This window comes from Thalassophryne amazonica, chromosome 10 (assembly GCF_902500255.1).
Source record: "Thalassophryne amazonica chromosome 10, fThaAma1.1, whole genome shotgun sequence".
Taxonomy (NCBI): Eukaryota; Metazoa; Chordata; class Actinopteri; order Batrachoidiformes; family Batrachoididae; genus Thalassophryne; species Thalassophryne amazonica.
Genome location: NC_047112.1, coordinates 89,458,710 through 89,480,199, shown reverse-complemented (window position 1 = coordinate 89,480,199; position 21,490 = coordinate 89,458,710). Strand labels below are relative to the sequence as shown.

Sequence of the window (21,490 nt, the reverse complement as noted above, 5' to 3'; positions counted from 1 at the left end):
CTGCATGCCGTTGTGCTCATCAGATGACCTGATCGATCAGGTCTGATCAAACCTGAATAAGTGCTGTGACTCTTTAAAAGCGCAGTATATATTTATATATTGTAATGGATTGGTAAAACAGTTGCACTTTCATTCCTTGTTATGATTTAGATAATGTATCTGTAAAATTATGCTTATTATAGATGTAACATGTCATTCTAATTGTTCAGATGCCCTGTGCGCAATGAAACACATTGACCTACAATGTTTGCAAATAGGTTGCGTAATGTTCATGACTAGTTCATGCAAGTGCACGAAATTAATGTGTGGCAGAAATTTTGAACATTTCAAAATTTTCTTTGCACACTGGCACACAGCTGCACACAGTTTACAACACTTTACGGCGTGTACTCATTGGCATGCCAGATTGCGTGCCAGTGCAGGCATCAAATTCGTGCAAGTGTCAAGGTGCCTTAATTCCCTCAAAGCAATGTTAATCTGCTCACCTCATCTTCACAGAGACTGAGTGACAACAAAATGGAAATGTGAATCAAAACGCCCATGAGCCACAGGAGGTAAACGCTCGGAGGGTTGTGAATATGTAGGAGGCTTCAAGGAGACGCCAAAGTCATTGAGGGAGATGGACATGTGACCTTTGTGCGAGTGAGGCAGCATTTGTCTGGACTGAACTTCATCCTGTTGGACAGCAACATCTGATTATAGCAGAACTCTCAATAAATGGTGTGTAACTTTCAGCTGCATGATCTGACTGAAGGCTGAATCAAAACTGGCAAGGGAACAGACCACCATTTGGCACTAAACATGTATGAGACATCCAAGTGCAATTGATACACAGGGGGAAGGCTTTTTAAACAAACAATGAGCAATACAAAATCCACAGTTCTGAAGCAAAATTAAACTGGCCAGCTGGTGTGACTATTCAAATATTGTAATAGGATTTGCAGCAACTTGGTGATTTTTTTTTTTTTTTTTTTTTTTTTTTTGGTGGTGGTGGTGGGGGTAATCAATGCACCATAATCAGTTTAAACAACTCTTTCTCTGAATAAAACAACAATGATCTTCAACAAAAGTGTTTTAATTTTCAGAATCATTTCGTCTTCTTGCATTTCGACCTTTTGAGCTTTTGATCCTGTGAAAAGAGAGGAGAAGAATTAGAAAGCCAGCAGACTGTAGTCAGCACTCTATTTGCAAAGCTTTTCTGTGTCTGAGTATGACTTTACAGACACAGACTCCTTTGCCTGATCTCCTGCTGGGATTGGCTGACAAACTGCAGCATGACAATTAAGAAGTACTGATTTGGCGCACATCATGCTGGTTTAATGTATTCTGATAAGCTGCATCAAATGAAACGCTGCAGGCTTAAATACTGTTATGGAACATCCACTGTTAATTACTATTCAAACAATCCAGGATGCAAACAGGAAACTGTTAAATACAGCACGCTGACCTGCAATTACACAAAACAAGAAAACTATCAGTATTATTTGCAACTCATACAACATTTACAGCTGCATGGTAAGCTGACTAATTAGAGTCCCTCTGTAGGTGGACATAAGTATTTGGATGGTGTTTATGACACGGTCTCTTTATCCAATGGGCCGTGCATTCACAGTCATCTGATTCACGCAGCTCTCCTCTTCATTCCTGTGTTTTGACACCACTGGGATGTAGAGTGAGCCAACAAATACTTCAACATGCAGTCACTGGCTGGTTTATTTGGTATGCATGTTCAACTGGTCATTCAGGGCACACCACGAGAAACACTGATTGGAAACCGCAGTGTGACACAAATTCAGTGTGATGATGTGCAGTCACCTTGCTGTCACAATGCAACTATGAATTCCTGAAATGGTCATGTCAAAGACAGCGACCAGATCTGCAGACACATGTCAGGTGTATGGACAGACAGAGATACAGTAGTGTTCAGAATAATAGTAGTGCTACGTGACTAAAAAGATTAATCCAGGTTTTGAGTATATTTCTTATTGTTACATGGGAAACAAGGTACCAGTAGATTCAGTAGATTCTCACAAATCCAACAAGACCAAGCATTCATGATATGCACACTCTTAAGGCTATGAAATCAGGCTATTAGTAAAAAAAAAAGTAGAAAAGGGGGTGTTCACAATAATAGTAGTGTGGCATTCAGTCAGTGAGTTCGTCAATTTTGTGGAACAAAGAGGTGTGAATCAGGTGTCCCCTATTTAAGGATGAAGCCAGCACCTGTTAAACATGCTTTTCTCTTTGAAAGCCTGAGGAAAATGGGACGTTCAAGACATTGTTCAGAAGAACAGCGTAGTTTGATTAAAAAGTTGATTGGAGAGGGGAAAACTTATACGCAGGTGCAAAAAATTATAGGCTGTTCATCTACAATGATCTCCAATGCTTTAAAATGGACAAAAAAAAAAAAGAGATACATGGAAGAAAACAGAAACCAACCATCAAAATGGATAGAAGAATAACCAGAATGTCAAAGGCTCACCCATTGATCAGCTCCAGGATGATCAAAGACAGTCTGGAGTTACCTGTAAGTGCTGTGACAGTTAGAAGACGCCTGTGTGAGCTAATTTATTTGCAAGAATCCCCCGCAAAGTCCCTCTGTTAAATAAAAGATATGTGCAGAAGAGGTTACAATTTGCCAAAGAACACATCAACTGGCCTAAAGAGAAACGGAGGAATATTTTGTGGACTGATGAGAGTAAAATTGTTCTTTTTGGGTCCAAGGGCCGCATACAGTTTGTGAGACGACCCCCAAACTCTGAATTCAAGCCACAGTTCACAGTGAAGACAGCGAAGCATGGTGGTGCAAGCATCATGATATGGGCATGTTTCTCCTACTATGGTGTTGGGCCTATATATCGCATACCAGGTATCATGGATCAGTATGGATATGTCAAAATACTTGAAGAGGTCATGTTGCCTTATGCTGAAGAGAACATGCCCTTGAAATGGGTGTTTCAACAAGACAATGACCCCAAGCACACTAGTAAATGAGCAAAATCTTGGTTCCAAACCAACAAAATTAATGTTTTGGAGTGGCCTGCTCAATCCCCGGACCTAAATCCAATTGAGAACTTGTGGGATGACATCAAAAAAGCTGTTTCTGAAGCAAAACCAAGAAATGTGAATGAATTGTGGAATGTTGTTAAAGAATCTTGGAGTGAAATAACAGCTGAAAGGTGCCACAAATTGGTTGACTCCATGCCTCGCAGATGTGAAGAAATCATGAAAAACTGTGGTTAAACAACTAAATACTAGTTTAGTGATTCACAGGATTGCTAAAAAAGCAGTTTGAACATAATAGTTTTGAGTTTGTAGCGTCAACAGCAGATGCTACTATTATTGTGAACACCCCCTTTTCTACTTTTTTTACTAATAGCCCAATTTCATAACCTTAAGAGTGTGCATATCATGAATGCTTGGTCTTGTTGGATTTGTGAGAATCTACTGAATCTACTGGTACCTTGTTTCCCATGTAACAATAAGAAATATACTCAAAACCTGGATTAATCTTTTTAGTCACACAGCACTACTATTATTCTGAACACTATTGTAAATTAGACAGAGTCTGACGGTGAGTCGCCTGCTATGGTTATAAGAGTGAATGGGGTCAAGTGGACAACTGCATGGAATCTGTGTGAAATAAAACGGCAAATGAATGTGACAAATAGGGCAATAACACAAATCTGTTGCCATCTGTTGCAAATCTCTTGGCTTCTACACGCAGCCATCAGCTCAGTGGTATTTATTCTGGCAGATTCAGGTTTGGTCCAAGTTCTAAAAAATAAAAAATCTGATCGGAGTTGAACGGGGATTTTTCTTTTTTTAATCAAGGGTTAAAGAATTTTATTATTATGTCCCCACTGTTCTCTTAACACACGCAAGGTTGTGCGTGCTCCACATCACTAGTGGTTAAGCGTTGGGCTTGAGACCAGAGGATCCTTGGTTCAAATCCCAGACTGACCAGAAAATCACTAAGGGCTCCTGGACAAGATCTTTACTCCCCTAGTTGCTCCTGGTGTGTAGTGAGCGCCTTTTATGGCAGCACCCTGACATCGGGGTGAATGTGAGGCATTACAGTAAAGCGCTTTGAGCGTCTGATGCAGTCCATTTACCACTTCATTATTATAATCACATCGTACCACATGGATTATCGCATTCTCACTGCAGCATGCTGTCATTTGTCACATGCTGTGCCAGTTTTCATGTCCACATGTGGATTCAACAATAAACTATAGTCAGAAAAACAGTTTTCTAGCCAAAAATGCACGTGCACCCTCTGTGCATGTGTGTCTGTGTGTGTGTAGCCATATGCTTTAAAGGTGGGGGGAGATTTCCTTTTCTATTTTTAGTTTCAGCTGTTTGCTGCAACTCCTTGCAGCTGGTCACTGCCAAAGACACAATTCACTGTAATCACCAGGTGGTCACCACTTTTTTCCTTTCACAAGGAGGTTGCCAGTTTGTCACTCGTGTGACTGGGGACTGAGGCAATCATCTCATCAACCAATCACATAGCAGAAATTCACTGCATGTAGTCACTTGGACAATGTGTTATGTGTCGATGCGGATTGAGGACCGAACCTGCGTCAGACAGAACCCAGCGCTAAAAATAACCAGAAAGCGGTTCCAACAACAAAAACAATTTATTTTTCCCCTGTGCCTAAATAAAATGTACAAAACCAAAACCAACATCCTTCTGGAGGAGTGACTGCTGGCACGCTCTCCAGCGCCCGCAAGGAGAGAAGTCCGGCGCTCCTGGACCCACTACCACCAGACAAACACCCCCCAGGTGGACACGACAAACTGACTCTCTGTGAAGCAAAGAAGATGTGAGGTAAGTCAGCAGTTACAACAATATCTTTCAAAAGACACACGCTATCAGCAACACATTCAGGTCTGTACTTTTTATCTTTATGCAAATGAGCAGCTTCTCACAACAAGTGGAGGATCACTTATCCTGCACGCCACAGCAGTGAGAAGCAAGCTGCACAATTCTCATCACAATTCAACTATACTATGTAACAAAACACCAAGTTACTATCAACAATTAGTCAAATACTTAATTACCTTTAATGTGTGCTGACAGCATGTGCCCTCACCCTTCCTTGCTTCACGGGCTCGATGTGTCAAACCCAGGCGCGGTCCTCAGCGTCTCACAAACGAACATCACAAAGTCGAGTTCCCGGCAGTTCTGCTTGAATGACACATGCCTTAAAAGCAGAACGCCATCCAATTATCTGCTTGAGCTGAAAGTCTTTAAGGTTGCATGTGAGCACCAGTCACAGGTGCTTCACATGATGTTGATGAGGGTGAGGATTCTTCAGCCAGCACCTTCTCCACAGACAAATCAGTTTCCATGCCACCTGAAGAGCAAAGAAAATAAAAGAACACCAAAACATCCAGCCACACACCCCAACACACAACACAATGATCTGCTTGATTTACTGAAGTTCAAACCAAGCACCAGAATTAGGGATGAGTATTGATAAGATTTTATCGATACCGATGCCATTATCAATTCCTGGTATCGATCAGATTCTTTATCGATTACCTTATCAATACTTCCTGTGAATTTTCTTTGTACAAAAAGTAGACTTTACAGGTTTTTTATGGCAATAACATTTTATTGAGTCTTAAAGGAGCTAACTGGAATCTTAAAGGAGCTAGCTGTTGGTCGGAGCTCTGACGTAATGTGAACTAAAGAACCTGAAGAGATTCTGTAGAGACTTTCAAGTCCAGACTTAAGACGCACTTATTTTCCCTTTCATATGGCTAGCATAGCAAACCCTACATACCGGCCCGGGCTTTGCGTTCTCAAGATGCAGGATTACTTTGTGTCCCTAGGGTGAATAAAAAGTCTGCAGGTCATAGAGCTTTCCCTTACCGTGGCCGTGTTCTATGGAATGATCTCCCTGCTTCAATAAAACAGTCAAATTCTGTAGAGACTTTCAAGTCCAGACTTAAGATGCACTTATTTTCCATTTCGTATGGTTAGCATACTGGCATAGTATGTTTCAATGCTTTTTACTGTTTTAATTCATTTTATTGGGAAACACTGCAGACCGCGGCCTTAACTTTATCTAAAGTCTGGGTCTTTTAGTGAAGCTTAGGGCTAGTGGCAGGCGATCTCCTTAGTATTTTCTTCTGTTTTTCTTGTTGCTTAATGCTGACAAATTGCACTGTATTTGTTGTCTTTCTGATGCTTGATTCTGCTTTTTTTTTTCTCTCTGTTTGAGGTGCGACTCTATCCAGAGATGGGTGTGGTATCTGTTCCGGAAACCGTCCTGTGCACCGACGACATTTCTTGCATATTCGTTTTGTGAATTGTTTTGTAATTTGCGTCTGTAGCATGGCCCAAGCAGAGGGTCACCCCTTTGACTCTGGCCTGCTTGAGGTTTTTCCTTACCACTGTTGCTCTGAGGGTTGGTAAGGTTAGACTGTACTTGTGTGAAGCGCGTTGTGATTCGGTGCTATATAAATGAAATAAATAGAAAAAAAAACTGAACTGAAAGAACCAGTAAGGGAATTGTTAATCAAAAAGCCTATTGATGTTGGTGGATCAAATAATTTATTATCAATTCTTAACAGGAACTGGTTTTTGATACCCATCCCAAACCAGAATGGACAAGAGACTTTGAACATTGCATGGTTGTTTGCTGTGACTGGGGCATACAACAGGCAAAAGTTGGACTATTCCCCATTTTTTCCAAGAAGCCTATGATTGAACGATGTCACAGGGTGGGTGTTGCATTCACTAAGTGTGCACATATAGAAACTGTGTGCACTAAATGTGCACATGTAGCCCAATTGGGAATGTAAGTAGAGGACAGAAAATCTCAGTGCACAGAGGGAGCGCTGCTTCATTCTGCGCACAAAATGCCATTATACCATTCATCCTTACATAAAAAAATAGCTGTTGGCTGCCACATTACTGTGTCAAATGCCATATAGGAAAAACCCCTCAACAACAACAACAACAACAAACAAAAAGCTGGTTGTAAAGGTAATTTGTATGTACAATAATATGTGTATTTAGTTTGTCCAATTAGTTATAGCTTCTGAAAATAAAGGGACTGTGTACAGTATATACTAAATTGTAATTCCTAAAGCAGTTAATGTGATTTTTTTGTTAAATCCCTTGAATTAAAGCTTAAAGTCTACGTAACAAGCACATCCTGATTGTTTCATTTCAACTCCATTGTGGTGGTGTACAGAGAAAAACAATGACATATTTTGTTGTCCAAACACTTATGGACCTGACTACATGAATAGCAGCTACCACTGACACTGCACAAAGATTTGCACAGCATGCCCATTATCTGCATGCACTATGAAACATCTGCAAAGCTCAATCTATCCGATAATGAAGAAACCATGTCTAAAATGTCTTTGACCATAAAAAAATGAACACAGTTTTACTCCTCATGCAGGGGTTTTCATTAGTCCAAACAGTCCAAAGGCAGAATTCAGGACAAATCAAGCCTTTGTTTTCAGGGTGGAAGGAAAATCTAGTTCTGATTTTGTCAGTGAGATGATCAGGTTTTGAAGCTGTATACTTTTGAAACCAGGGTTGCTGTACCTTTAATCTGCCTGTGGAAACTGCACAAAGGCCAATCATGTTGCTAATGGAATAACTTCACAGAACACAATGGTGACTTCAAAGCCCAATGATCCAAATTTCAGGCTGCTAAAAGCAAGGAGAGAGTGTTTGATCTCCACAACAAATGGCAACCAGAAGCTTCAAATAAACCAATATCCTTATTGTAACAGCTCATTGACAGGAGAGGGAGCACAAAGGGAAGTGTACAAGAAGGAGGAGGACGGCACTTCTGTAACAGTTTTCCATCTAGCAGATGCTTTACAATGATGCTGCATATTTACAACAAGGAATATCTGATGATAAAAATGGCCGCATGTCTCACTGTACCCTAATCTATACTATAATTCTCTAAAGCCCAGATCTGTGCATCTGTTATATGGTAGTTAGTCTGTCCAGCAAAAATTCAACCACCATATTGTTAGGTTGTCATTTTTCAGGCAACAAATAAAATTGTTAAGTATGTTTTTGAAGCACACTAAAAATCCCAGTGCTCACAACGGAGGCACTCAGTTTATACTAATATTAACATAGTGTTATGTGTTGCTAGAGAGTTTCCATGCTAATGTTAGCCCCTTAGCCAGTTCATGCTATTGTTAGCCCATTAGCATCATATTATGTGATACTACCTAGTTTTTAGTTTAACATTAGCACATTAGCATCACATTACTGTACTGCTAGAGAATTTTCATGCTGACATTATCATTGGGGTTAACATCACAAAAGGGCTAACATTAGCATTTATAGAACAGAATAGATCTTTATATCACTGTAAAAACATAGCCAGGCAATATAATACTGTAAAAGGCAGTTAAACAGCTCTTCCATTCACGATATATAAAACAAAATACAGAATAATAACAATGAGAAGAAGAAGAAGAATAGATATATACAAAATAAGAATTAATGAGCAGCATAAAAATGGATGGGTGACAAAAGACTATGGTATTGCACTTATAGGGTCTTGGTGATGGGGGTGCACCAATCCGGAGGGAAATAAGCTGTGTTTGAGCCCGTTTGATTTTGTTTTGATTGTCCTATACCTTTTCCCGGAGGGGAGGGGGGAGAATGGGAAGTGTCCAGGATGAGTGGGATCCTTTGCGATGTTCCTGGCCGTCTTTAGGAGTCGAACTCGGTCCCGATGGTTCTCTCTGCCTCCCTCACCACCCGCAGCAGGTCACTTTCACAGTGAACCACACTGTGCAGCAGTGGGTCAGAAGCCTCTTGATGGCTGCCCGGTAAAAGTTCATCATCAGGTGATGAGGGAGGTGAGCCTGCTTTAACTTCTTGAGGAAGTAAATTCTCTGCTGGGCATTCCCACTGATAGGAGGTGTTAATAGACCGGCTGAGTTTGGCCGAGATGTGTACTCCGAGGAGCCTGAAGCTCTCTACTCTCTGTACCTCCTCGCTGTTGATAAAGAGAGCAGAGTGTGTGGTGAGGTTTGGGCTTCCTGAAATCCATCATCAGTTCCTTGGTTTAAATAATGTTCAAATCCAGGTTATTACTGAAGCATCAGTTGGTCAGATACTGGAGCTCTTCCCTGTAGACTGTCTGTCATCAGTCCCACTACAGTGGTGTCATCAGCAAATCTGACAATGGTGTTAGTGAATGGGGGAGCAGTCATGTAGAAGGAAGTAGCAGAGGGGACTGAGGATACACCCCTGTGGTGTTCCTGTGTTAAGGATGTAATCCAGAACAGCTGATGTGTGTCCTTCCAGGTCTGTCCCTTCAGCAAACACTCCCCAATCTGTGACATCAAAGCAGTCCTGCAGGGCTGAGGTGGCTTCTTCACTCCTGGACTAGCTATAGTTATGTTAGCAAGTATACATGTTGGGCGGCACGGTGGCTTAGTGGTTAGCATTGTTGCCTCACAGGTCCTGGTATCACTTCCCTCCTGGTCCTTTCTATGTGGAGTTTGCATGTTTTCCCTGTGTTTGTGTGGCTTCCTCCCACTTCCAAAAACATGCATGTTAGGTGAATTTGACAGTTGCATTGACCATAGGTGTGTATGCAAGGGTGAATGTGTTGGTCTATGTCCAGAACCTTGGACGCACATCACACCTAAAGCCAAGCGAGTGCCAATCCAATTATACAATATTTTATATGAAAATTGTAACATCACTAAAATAAACAGTGCTGCAACAAAGTGAAATAATGAACTGCAACTGAATTAAATACATATAATTTAGAAGGATCTTGGAACATGCTTCTCAGTATAGAAAAGACGAATGATTCAACAATTATCACCAATTTTTTTGGCTGTGATCATAATAACGTACATGTTATTTATCAACACATATTTAATAAATACTGTGACTAAAGAAACCCACTAAAATAATTAGCTATTGTTGTTTTGGAGATTTTACACACTTCATTAATTTAATACATTTGCTAAACTATATATTTTAAGTATTTTTATTTTGAGGAATTCTGTTTTGATTAGAGTGGATTTATTCACTGGGATTGCGGTAGCCTCGTAACATACATGGTCGAAAGAGCTTTTGCTTTATAATTTTTTCGTTACAGTATATGTTAACCCTGAGGTTGTCTCACACACACACTGAACAAGCTTTGAAACAGAGTATGAGGAGTGTATACTGGGCTTATACACAGATGTACTGTCATTTTCTCAAGCACAGCATTTAACAGCACTGAGAAAACATCAAACCTGAGCCAGATGAACCTTGATGGTTCTCACAGCTCAAAATGAATTTCAAAGAAACACAAATTAACCATATATTCTTAAACAAGACTTAAATGTGGCCCTTTTGGGAAATTAAAGCCACTCATGAATGTCCATTTGGAGATAGATCTTAGTCTATCCCCTGGTTGATCACATTCATATTTGTATGGTGTTAGTAACTATCTCTAATCTGATAATAGTCTCATAATAACTATTGTGAACGTGGTCACAATTGCCACTGTATGTCTATAAAACACATAAATCTAGGGGTATCACAATACATGTAATTGTATTGAACCGTACAATACACACACAATATTATATATTTCAGGGAGTAGCGCTGCTCGTGTCCACAGGCTGCATCCCGCTAGTTTCATGCTCTGTGCAGGAGGCATGGCCAGCTGCCTCAGGACAGGAGGCGTGGCCAGCTCACTCAATCTGCTCCTGTTAGAGGTGGGCGATACTGGGAATTTTGTATTGATCCGATACCAAGTAAATACAGGCCCAGTATCGCCGATATCAATACCGATACCTTTTCATATTTAAGCTTCATAGATCCAAAGGATCCAAAAGACCAAGGACAGAATTTCGCCAAACATTGTACATGACAACAAAATACTTTATTATCACAATCAACATTTTTGTTTAAAAAAATAGCACTCAACACAACTTAAAACAAAATCTCCTGAGGTAGAGGGCTGACAAACCACAATACAAAGGTGCGCTGCTCCGTGCTGTGTGACACAGCGCAGCTCTGCTCTTACAGACAGAGAGTAGACTTTGATGAATCTGCGTGCGCAGCAGTCAGTGCGTGTGGGAGAGAAAAACAGCTATCGATCTTTTTACACGAGGATTGTTCAATATCAATACCAGCGTTGGTATCGATATTATCGATATTAGGATCGATCTGCCCACCTCTAGCTCCTGTGTCTGAGTTGAACAGACAGAACAGCAAACCAGCCATTTGAAGCAGGTGCCTGTATTTTTCCATCCAAAAATGTTGGAATCACAAATGGAACTGGTTAATTTACCTTTCTCTTCTGAAATACAAACCTAAAAGTGAAAGCACATCCATCCGCATTTGTGTTAAATCACTGTCCTCGGATGAGATCAATGCGCTGCAACGCCACCAGCTTATGACACAAGTTGACGTTTTAGATGAATTAGTGTAAAATTTCACAGACGAGACAACCGCTAAACAGCTACACAGCGTACAGTGATTTCAAATCTGTACAGAGTGAAGTTTTATGAGATGCCGTTGTTTGTGCAAAAACCAAACTTCAAATGAACAAAATATTGAAGGACGGTGTGGCTCGACACGTCGCGCAACATAAAAACAAACAAAAATACAAAATGCATCCCAAAACGAATTACAGGAGATGTAATCCAATAGACAACTATATAGAGACAATTATATGGAGGGTAAATTTTTTTTAAAATAAATTGTCAGTTTAAGCCCTATAATAAGTTATTTAAACTTATATTCAGGGTTGCTGCAGCAGATCTGATATGGATGTGCATGTTGATTTGGTACAGGTTTTACGAAGGATGTCCTTCCTGATACAACTCTACATAACGTGGAGAACGGCAGCGGGTAGTCTTGAACAAACAAAGACAAAATAAAAAACCAAAGCATGTTAAAGGTATACCACTATGGATCTTTTAATATTTAAGTCATAAGAAGAATTTTCTTTGGCTCTACTATAATTTTATTTATTAGCCTTTAAATTGGGGATTCATAATATTACATTGCCAATATGATCAAAATTTGCACTGTGTAGAAAAAATTTAGAAGTACTTCCACTGAAAGGAAAAATCTCAAACGGAAAGACAGCCTTGAACTACTTACAGTAGTGACCCTTACAGTCCATGATAGCGGCATCATAGGTCACGTGGGGTATTCCCCTGACTTGCATGATAAGATAAGATAAAACGTTTTTGATCTCACAGAGGAGGAATTCACATGTTACGTCAGCTCTTAAAAAAACACACAGGATGGGTGCAAGTAGAGGAAAATGTTCATCAAAAAGCATGTGCAAGGATAAGCAATAATAATAATACTTGTAACAAAACAATAAAATAAGAAAATAAGGTAGAAATAGAAAATATATATGTGTATACACATATATATTATATATATATATATATATATATATATATATATATATATATATATATATATATATATATATATATATATATACACACACACAGTGAGGAAAATAAGTATTTTAAACACCCTGCGATTTTGCAAGTTCTCCCACTTAGAAACCATGGAGGGGTCTGAAATTTTCATCTTAGGTGCATGTCCACTGTGAGAGACATAATCTAAAAAAACAATCCGGAAATCACAATGTATGATTTTTTAATAATTTATTTGTATGTTACTGCTGCAAATAAGTATTTGAACACCTACCAACCAGCAAGAATTCTGGCTCTCACAGACCTGTTAATTTTTCTTTAAGAAGCCCTCTTATTCTGCACTCTTTACCTGTATTAACTGCACCTGTTTGAACTTGTTACCTGTATAAAAGACACCTGTTCACACACTCAATCAATCACACTCCAACCTGTCCACCATAGCCAAGACCAAAGAGCTGTCTAAGGACACCAGGGACAAAACTGTAGACCTGCACAAGGCTGGGATGGACTACAGGACAACAGGCAAGCAGCTTGGTAGAAGACAACAACTGTTATGATTATTTATTAGAAAGTGGAAGAAACACAAGATGACTATCAATCTCCCTCGGCATCGGATTCCATGCAAGATCTCACTTTGTGGGGTTAGGATGATTCTGAGAATGCTCAGAACTACACAGGAAGACCTGGTCAATGACCTGAAGAGAGCTGGGACCACAGTCACAAAGATTACATTAGTAACACATGATGCTGTCATGGTTTAAAATCCTGCAGGGCAGCAAGGTCCCCCTGCTCAAGCCAACACATGTCCAGGCCCATTTGAAGTTCACCAGTGACCATCTGGATGATCCAGAGGAGGCAAGGGAGAAGGTCATGTGGTCAGATGAGACCAGAATAGAGCTTTTTGGAATCAACTCCACTTACCATGTTTAGAGGATGAGAACGACCCCAAGAAAACCATCCCAACCGTGAAGCATGAGGGTGGAAACATCATACTCTGGGGATGCTCTTCTGCAAAGGGGACAGGACGACTGCACCGTATTGAAGGGAGGATGGATGGGGTGATGTATTGCGAGATTTTGGCAAACAACCTCCTTCCCTCAGTAAGAGCATTGAAGATGGGTCATGGCTGGGTCTTCCAGCAAGACAATGACCCCAAACACACAGCCAGGGCAACTAAGGAGGGGCTCCGTAAGAAGCATTTCAAGGTCCTGGAGTGGCCTGGCCAGTCTCCAGACCTGAACTCAATAGAAAATCTTTGGAGGGAGCTGAAACTCCAAACCGGAAAGATTTGGAGAAGATCTGTATGGAGGAGTGAACCAAAATCCCTGCTGCAGTGTGTGCAAACCTGGTGAAAAACTACAGGAAACGTTTGACCTCTGTAATTGCAAACAAAGGCTACTGTATCAAATATTAACATTGATTTTCACAGGTGTTGAAATACTTATTTGCAGCAGTAACATACAAATAAATTCTTAAAAAAAAAAAAAAATCATACATTGTGATTTGTGGATTTTTTTTTTTTTTTTTTAGATTATGTCTCTCACAGTGGACATGCACCTAAGATGAAAATTTCAGACCCCTCCATGATTTCTAAGTGGGAGAACTTGCAAAATTGCAGGGTGTCCAAATACTTTATATATATATATATATGGGTGATTCACTTTTATATCCCTTGATCATATTTTATGAAAAAAAGAAAAAAGGGGAAATTTCACACTTTTATAGTTATCTTTACAATGAAAGTGTTTTAAGAAATTTGTCCTAGTAGTCTATGATGACTTTTTCACCTTTTTTCAGCATCATTATATGTAAATATTGACGTTTTGTGCTTGTCCCACACCCAGACTTATGATCTTCAATGATGAAAATGAATAGTAAAAAACGTTTTTTCTAATGTTTTAAAATATCTCTGAATAAAATATCAGTAAAATAATCAAAACATAATTGGGGTATTCAATGTCATACAACTGTTGTGATTTTTTTAAACGGAATGTAGTTGTCCCACACTATTGCCGTAATTTCGACCACAACAATAATGTCCCTTTAAAAAGTTTGTATGAAAGATTGTGTGGGTAGTTTCTATGGAGATAAACAGTGACATCAGAGCACATGTAGTAAGTAAGTCCCTTCGGCTGCTCCCTTGTTTTTGCACTCGGGGTCGCCACAGCAAATCCAAGGTGGATCTGCATCTTGAATTGGCACAAGTTTTACGCCGGATGCCCTTCCTGACGCAACTCCACATTACATGGAGAAATGTGGCAGGGGTGGGATTTGAACCCAGAACCTTTTGCACTGAAATTAAGCGCATTAACCGCTTGGCCACCACCCCTGCTGACATCAGAACACATGTATATAGTGCCAAATCACATATACATATATATATATACATATATATATATATATACATATATATATATATATATATATATATATATATATACGAGGGCTGTCAATAAAGTTACGGTCCTTTTTATTTTTTTCAAAAACTATATGGATTTCATTCATATGTTTTTACGTCAGACATGCTTGAACCCTCGTGCGCATGCGTGAGTTTTTCCACGCCTGTCGGTGACGTCATTCGCCTGTGAGCACTCCTTGTGGGAGGAGTCGTCCAGCCCCTCGTCGGAATTCCTTTGTCTGAGAAGTTGCTGAGAGACTGGCGCTTTGTTTGATCAAAATTTTTTCTAAACCTGTGAGACACATCGAAGTGGACACGGTTCGAAAAATTAAGCTAGTTTTCAGTGAAAATTTTAACGGCTGATGAGAGATTTTGAGGTGATTCTGTCGCTTTAAGGACTTCCCACGGTGCGAGACGTCGCTCAGCACTCTCAGCCGCCGCCGTCAGCCTGTTCAAGCTGAAAACCTCCACATTTCAGGTTCTATTGATCCAGGACGTCGTGAGAGAACAGAGAAGTTTCAGAAGAAGTCGGTTTCAGCATTTTATCCGGATATTCCACTGTTAAAGGAGATTTTTTTAATGAAAGACGTGCGGACGGGTCCGCGCGTCGGGACGCAGCCGACGCGACGCTCTGCCACAGGAAAAACACCTCTGTTGAAAGCCTTAAGGACAAGTTGGAACATGTCCTGCCTGTTAAACAATTTCTCATATACTCACTCCACTGAAAGCCATCAAAAGCCGCCTGGATTTTACAAATGGTTATCAACACGGAGGTGTTTTTCCTGTGCCGCCGCACCGCGTCGGCTGCGTCCCGACGCGCGGATCCGTCCGCACGTACACACATACCTATACAGATACAGATACACATATACGAGGTCTATTAGAAAAGTATCCGACCTTATTATTTTTTTCAAAAACCATATGGATTTGAATCACGTGTGATTGTGTCAGCCAAGCTTGAACCTTCGTGCGCATGCGTGAGTTTTTTCACGCCTGTCGGTTGCGTCATTCGCCTGTGAGCAAGCTTTGAGTGAGGAGTGGTCCACCCTTCTCGTCGTTTTTTTCATTGTTTAGGAATGGCTCAGAGAATGCCGCTTTGCTTGATCAAAATTTTTTCAGAAACTGTGAGGGACATCAAAGTGGACACCATTCGAGAAATTCAGATGGTTTTTGGTGAAAATTTTATGTGCTTCAAAGAGATTACGGAGTGTTACTGTCGCTTTAAGGACGGCCCAGAGCGACTGGTGGTGCGCCGCGCTCCGAAGCCGCCATCGACAGGCTGAGCGACCATTTCATTTCTAAACGGATGGCTGTATGGATCCGTGACCATCGTGTGCAATTTCTTTGGTTATGACAAGAGCTGGACATCAACCATTTTCCGGCAGATTTCACTTTTAACAAGAGATTTTGTCATGGAAAGCCGAGCGGAGGCTTCGCGCGTCACGATGGATTCGCTTCTGGAGCGAGACAAAACCACCTCCGTTTTGGTCTCACAGGACGGCTTTGAAATGGCGTTCAGACAGCTGTCGGTGGTTTTTCCATCGAGTGATTATCCGAGAAATTGTGGATGTGCCTGGACATGCCAGAACATGTCCTGTGAGGCTTCATCACGGCGTTGCTTTGCGCCATGCGGCACCACCGCGACGCGCGGAATTCCTCCGCACGTCTGTCTCAATGTGCTGAAAAAGTGCTGATGTCCACGTCTTTTCACAATTCCTGTGCTAGCCAGATGACATCCCGGATAAAACACAGCGACCAGTTTGGAAATGAACGGCACATTCCACTGTTACAGGAGTTTTTGTCATGGAAAGAGGAGCGGAGGCTTCGCGCGTCGCGGCGGTGCCGCATGGCGCAAAGCAACGCCGTGATGAAGCCTCACAGGACATGTTCTGGCATGTCCAGGCACATCCAGAATTTCTTGGATAATCACTCGATGGAAAAACCACCGACAGCTGTCTGAACGCCATCTCAAAGCCGTCCTGTGAGACCAAAACGGAGGTGGTTTTGTCTCGCTCCAGTAGTGAATCCATCGTGATGCGCGAAGCCTCCGCTCGGCTTTCCATGACAAAATCTCTTGTTAAAAGTGAAATCTGCCGGAAAATGGTTGATGTCCAGCTCTTGTCATAACCAGAGAAATTGCACACGATGGTCACGGATCCATACAGCCATCCGTTTAGAAATGAAATGGTCGCTCAGCCTGTCGATGGCGGCTTTGGAGCGCGGCGCAACACCAGTCGCTCTGGGCCATCCTTAAAGCGACAGTAACACTCCGTAATCTCTTTGAAGCCCATAACATTTTCACCAAAAACCATCTGAATTTCTCGAATGGTGTCCACTTTGATGTCCCTCACAGTTTCTGAAAACATTTTGATCAAGCAAAGCGGCAGTCTCTGAGCCATTCCTAAACAATGAAAAAAACGACGAGAGGGGTGGACCACTCCTCACTCAAAGCCTGCTCACAGGCGAATGACGCAACCGACAGGCGTGAATAAACTCACGCATGCGCACGAAGGTTCAAGCTTGGCTGACGCAATCACACGTGATTCAAATCCATATGGTTTTTGAAAAAAATAAGTTTGGATACTTTTCTAATAGACCTCGTACATATGCAAATATATATATGTACGTACACATATAAGTACATATGCATATATAAACATGATTGGTATTGAAAAAGAGATAGGAGCATCTAATTTACAATGTGTGAAGTGGAATTTAGATAAGGTGACATTAGTGGAGGGATTTGTAAACGAGTTGTTACTGCACATGATTTGTGGACATATTATTGCATGTGGTTATTTCACAGTGTTATTGTACAGTCTGACAGCAGCAGGGAGGAACGACCTGCAGTATTGTTCCTTCCTGCACTGAGGGTGCCTCAGTTTGTTACTGAAGGAGCAGCTCAGCTCCACTACAGTCCGGTGCAGAGGGTGAGAGGAGTTGTCCATGATGGATTTGAACTTGGCTAACACCCTGCTCTCACCCACCTCCTCCAGAGAGTCCAGAGGACAGCCCAGGACAGAGCTGGACTTCCTGACCAGCTTATTCAGTCTCTTTCTCTCCTGCTGTGTGCTGCCCGGGGCCCAACAGACGACAGCACAGAGGAGAGCAGAGGCTCCAACAGAGTCATAGAAGGTCTTAAGCAGAGGCCTGCTCACTCCAACAGATCTTAGTCTCCTCAGGAGGTGGAGGCGACTCTGTCCTTTCTTGTATAGGGCGTCAGTGTTGTGAGTCCAGTCCAGTTTGTTGTTGAGATGAACACCCGGGTATTGTCCACAGTCTCTATGTCCTCCCCCTGGATGTTCACCGGTGAGTGGGGTGGTGGTTTCTTCCTGAAGTCGATCAACATCTCCTTCGTATTACTGGTGTTAAGACACAAGTGGTTGTGCTCACACAAGTCCACGAAGTCTGTGATGACCGACCGGTACTCCAGCTCGTTCCCCTCAGACACACGACCCACAATGGCGGAGTCATCAGAGAACTTCTGGAGATGGCAGCTGTCCATGTTGTAGGTGAAGTCCGAGGTGTAGAGGGTGAAGAGGAAAGGCGAGAGGACGGTGCCCTGGGGGGCCCTGGTGTTGCATCTTATCACCTCAGACTGACAGCCATGCAGCCGCACGTACTGCAGACGGTCAGTGAGGTAGTCAATGGTCCAGGCGGCGAGATGTCCATCCACACCTGCGTCCTCCAGCTTCCCCGCGCAGCAGCGCCGGTCTGATGGTGTTGAAAGCGCTGGAGAAATCAAAGAACATGACTCTCACAGTGCTCCCGCCGGTCTCCAGGTGGGTGAGCACCCGCTGCAACAGGGTGCTCACGATGTTGGGCCTGTAGGCGAACTGCAGTGGGTCCAGGATATCGCTCACCACGGTGCGGAGGTGAGACAGGACGAGCTGTTCCATGGTCTTCATGAGGTGTGAGGTCAGGGCAACTGGTCTGTAGTGAGCCGGTTCCTTGGCGTGTGGTGTTTTGGGAACCAGGACCACACAGGAGGTCTTCCACAGGGTGGGGACCACCCTTAGGCTGAGGCTCTTGTTGAAGATGTGGCTGAGGACCTCACAGAGCTCATCTGCACAGGTCCTCAGCAGCCTCGGTGAGATCCCATCAGGTCCTGCTGCTTTCCTCTGCTTCAGCCGCAGGAGCTGGCCTCTCACCTCGGTTGGAGTTACAGTGAGAGGGGAGGAAGGGGGGTAGCTGAGGTGGGCTGGTGCTGAATACAGTCCCGGGGGAGGAGGGACAAATCCGGGGTGCAGTAGAGGTGACCAGGGGGAAGAAGGTGGGAGGTCAGAGGGACTGGAGAGCTGGCTGGAGGGCTGGGAAGCACATGGTGGCAGCCACTCAGAGTAGAGAAAGGTCAGTGATGTCACTGGCTGTTATCTTGAACAAAACAATTCAAAAACGCTGAAAGCGCTCTGAAACAGCTTATTTCTATATAAATCGAATATGTTTCTCATATATTTTGTAAAGGTTAGTGAGAAATAAACACACCTAAATATAAAAATGCTGTTTTCGAAACAAGATAAAACCTCTGAAGTGATTTACAGGATATCTTACGGATGTTTGCGTGCACGCTCCATGTACACCCATCATGCCAGGTCAAAGGAAGCTTTTAAAAACCTCATACATGCACACACGCAAATCCTCCTGAAGACGTTAAAAGGAAAATAAAATATTCATTATGGAATTCCCCCCAGGTAAATATGCTCTCTTCATTAAAATGAGCCGTAATGTTAGAAAACATTTCAAAAATAAACATTCATAATACTTGAATTTCAGTAGAAACTAAATTTTGTCGGTTTTCTGAAGTTTGAAAGGCCGTATAGCTTTAAATAACATATAATGTGTAAACAATACTAAATAACATATAATGTGTAAACAATACCAGAAAAAACATTTTTTTTGTATCAGACTTGACAAAGCAGTTTATGTGATTTACTGTAATGTGTAAGACACCAGTTGGCTTTCATCATTAGAAAACTGTCAAACTGTCAGACATATGCACACACGTACACACATACCTATAAACATACACATATGCATATTATATATATATATATATATATATATATATATATATATATATATATATATATATATATATATATATATATGTACGTACATATATAAGTACATATGCACATATATAAACATGATTGGGATTGAAAAAGAGATAGGAGCATCTTATTTACAATGTGTGAAGTAGAATTTAGATGTGATAAGGTGACATTAGTGCAGGGATTTGTCAACGAGTTGTTACTGCACATGATTTGTGGACATATTATTGCATGTGGTTATTTCACAGTGTTATTGTACAGTCTGACAGCAACAGGAAAGAACGACCTGCGGTATTGTTCCTTCTTGCACTGAGAGTGCCTCAGTCTATCACTGAACGAGCTGCTCAGCGCCACTACAGGTAAATATGCTCTCTTCATTAAAATGAGCTGGAATGTTGGAAAACATTTCAAAATAAACTTGAATATACTAGAATTTCAGTAGAAACTAAATTTTGTCGGTTTTCTGAAATTTGAAAGGCCGTATAGCTTTAAATACCATATAATCTGTAAACAATACCAGAAAAAACATTTTTTTGTATCAGAATTGACAAAGCAGTTTATGTGATTTACTGTAATGTGTAAAACACCAGGTGGTTTTCATCATTAGAAAACTGTCAAACTGTCAGCAACAGTCAAACATTGACTGATGAAGTGTCACTGGGACATGACAGAACAATACGTAAAACATATGGGAAGACAACAATAACAGGGGCTCACCGAGGATGCAGTGTATCCTTCCTGTATGAGGATGTTCCTCGCACAGTTGTTAATGTGTTTGAAGCGGTCAGGTCCCAACAAAATACCTCCAAACCATCGAGACACAACCACCATCACGTTACGCACATCTAGAATCTGTGGCGAGAAACAGATGTCTTTGTTAATGGGATGAATGGAAACTGGAGTAATAAGTTTGAGACCTTGCACCAGACAAGATCTATAACAGAATATGGGTGATTCTTAGACTACGGACACTTATTATGTCCTTTGATCATATTGTATGAAAAACAGAAAAAAAGGGGAAATTTCACACTTTTATAGTTATCTTTACAATGAAAGTGTGTTAAGAAATTTGTTCTAGTAGTCTATGATGACTTTTTCACCTTTTTTCAGCATCATTATATGCAAATATTGCCGTTTTGTGCTTGTCCCACACCCAGACTTTTGATCTTCAATGATAAAAATGAATGGTAAAGAAACATTTTTTCTAATGTTTTAAAATATCTCTGAATAAAATATCAGTAAAATAATCAAAACATAATTGGGGTATTCAATGTCATACAACTGTTGTGACTTTTTAAACAAAATCTAGTTGTCCCACACTATTGCCGTAATTTCCACCACAACACTATAATGTCCCTTTAAACAGTTTGTATGAAAGATTGTTTGGGTAGTTTCTATGGAGCTAAACAGTGACATCAGAGCACATGTATATAGCGCCAAATCACAACAAACAGTTGCCCCAAGGCACTTTATATTGTAAGGCAATGGTGTGGTGGAAATTACATTTACAAGGCCAATAGTGCCCGTAGTTAAAGAATCACCCATATATAGGTATAACTCTTTTCTTGAACAACCTGTGAACTTTGACTAAGGGCCTTATCTTATCGGTGGATGCAAA

At 41.3% G+C, this 21,490-nt stretch overlaps 1 protein-coding gene across 1 annotated transcript in view; it reads right to left on the bottom strand.

Moving 5' to 3' along the window:
• Positions 1-1,054: 1,054 nt before the first annotated feature.
• impact (impact RWD domain protein) overlaps positions 1,055-21,490 on the bottom strand; it is a 96,848-nt gene continuing 76,412 nt past the window's right edge. The window contains exons 10-11 of the mRNA XM_034180465.1: positions 20,590-20,724; positions 1,055-1,129 (exon numbers count right to left, since the gene is read on the bottom strand). Of these exons, the coding sequence (XP_034036356.1) occupies positions 1,088-1,129; positions 20,590-20,724 (177 nt within the window). The 3' untranslated portion in view covers positions 1,055-1,087. The remainder of the gene's footprint in view (positions 1,130-20,589; positions 20,725-21,490) is intronic.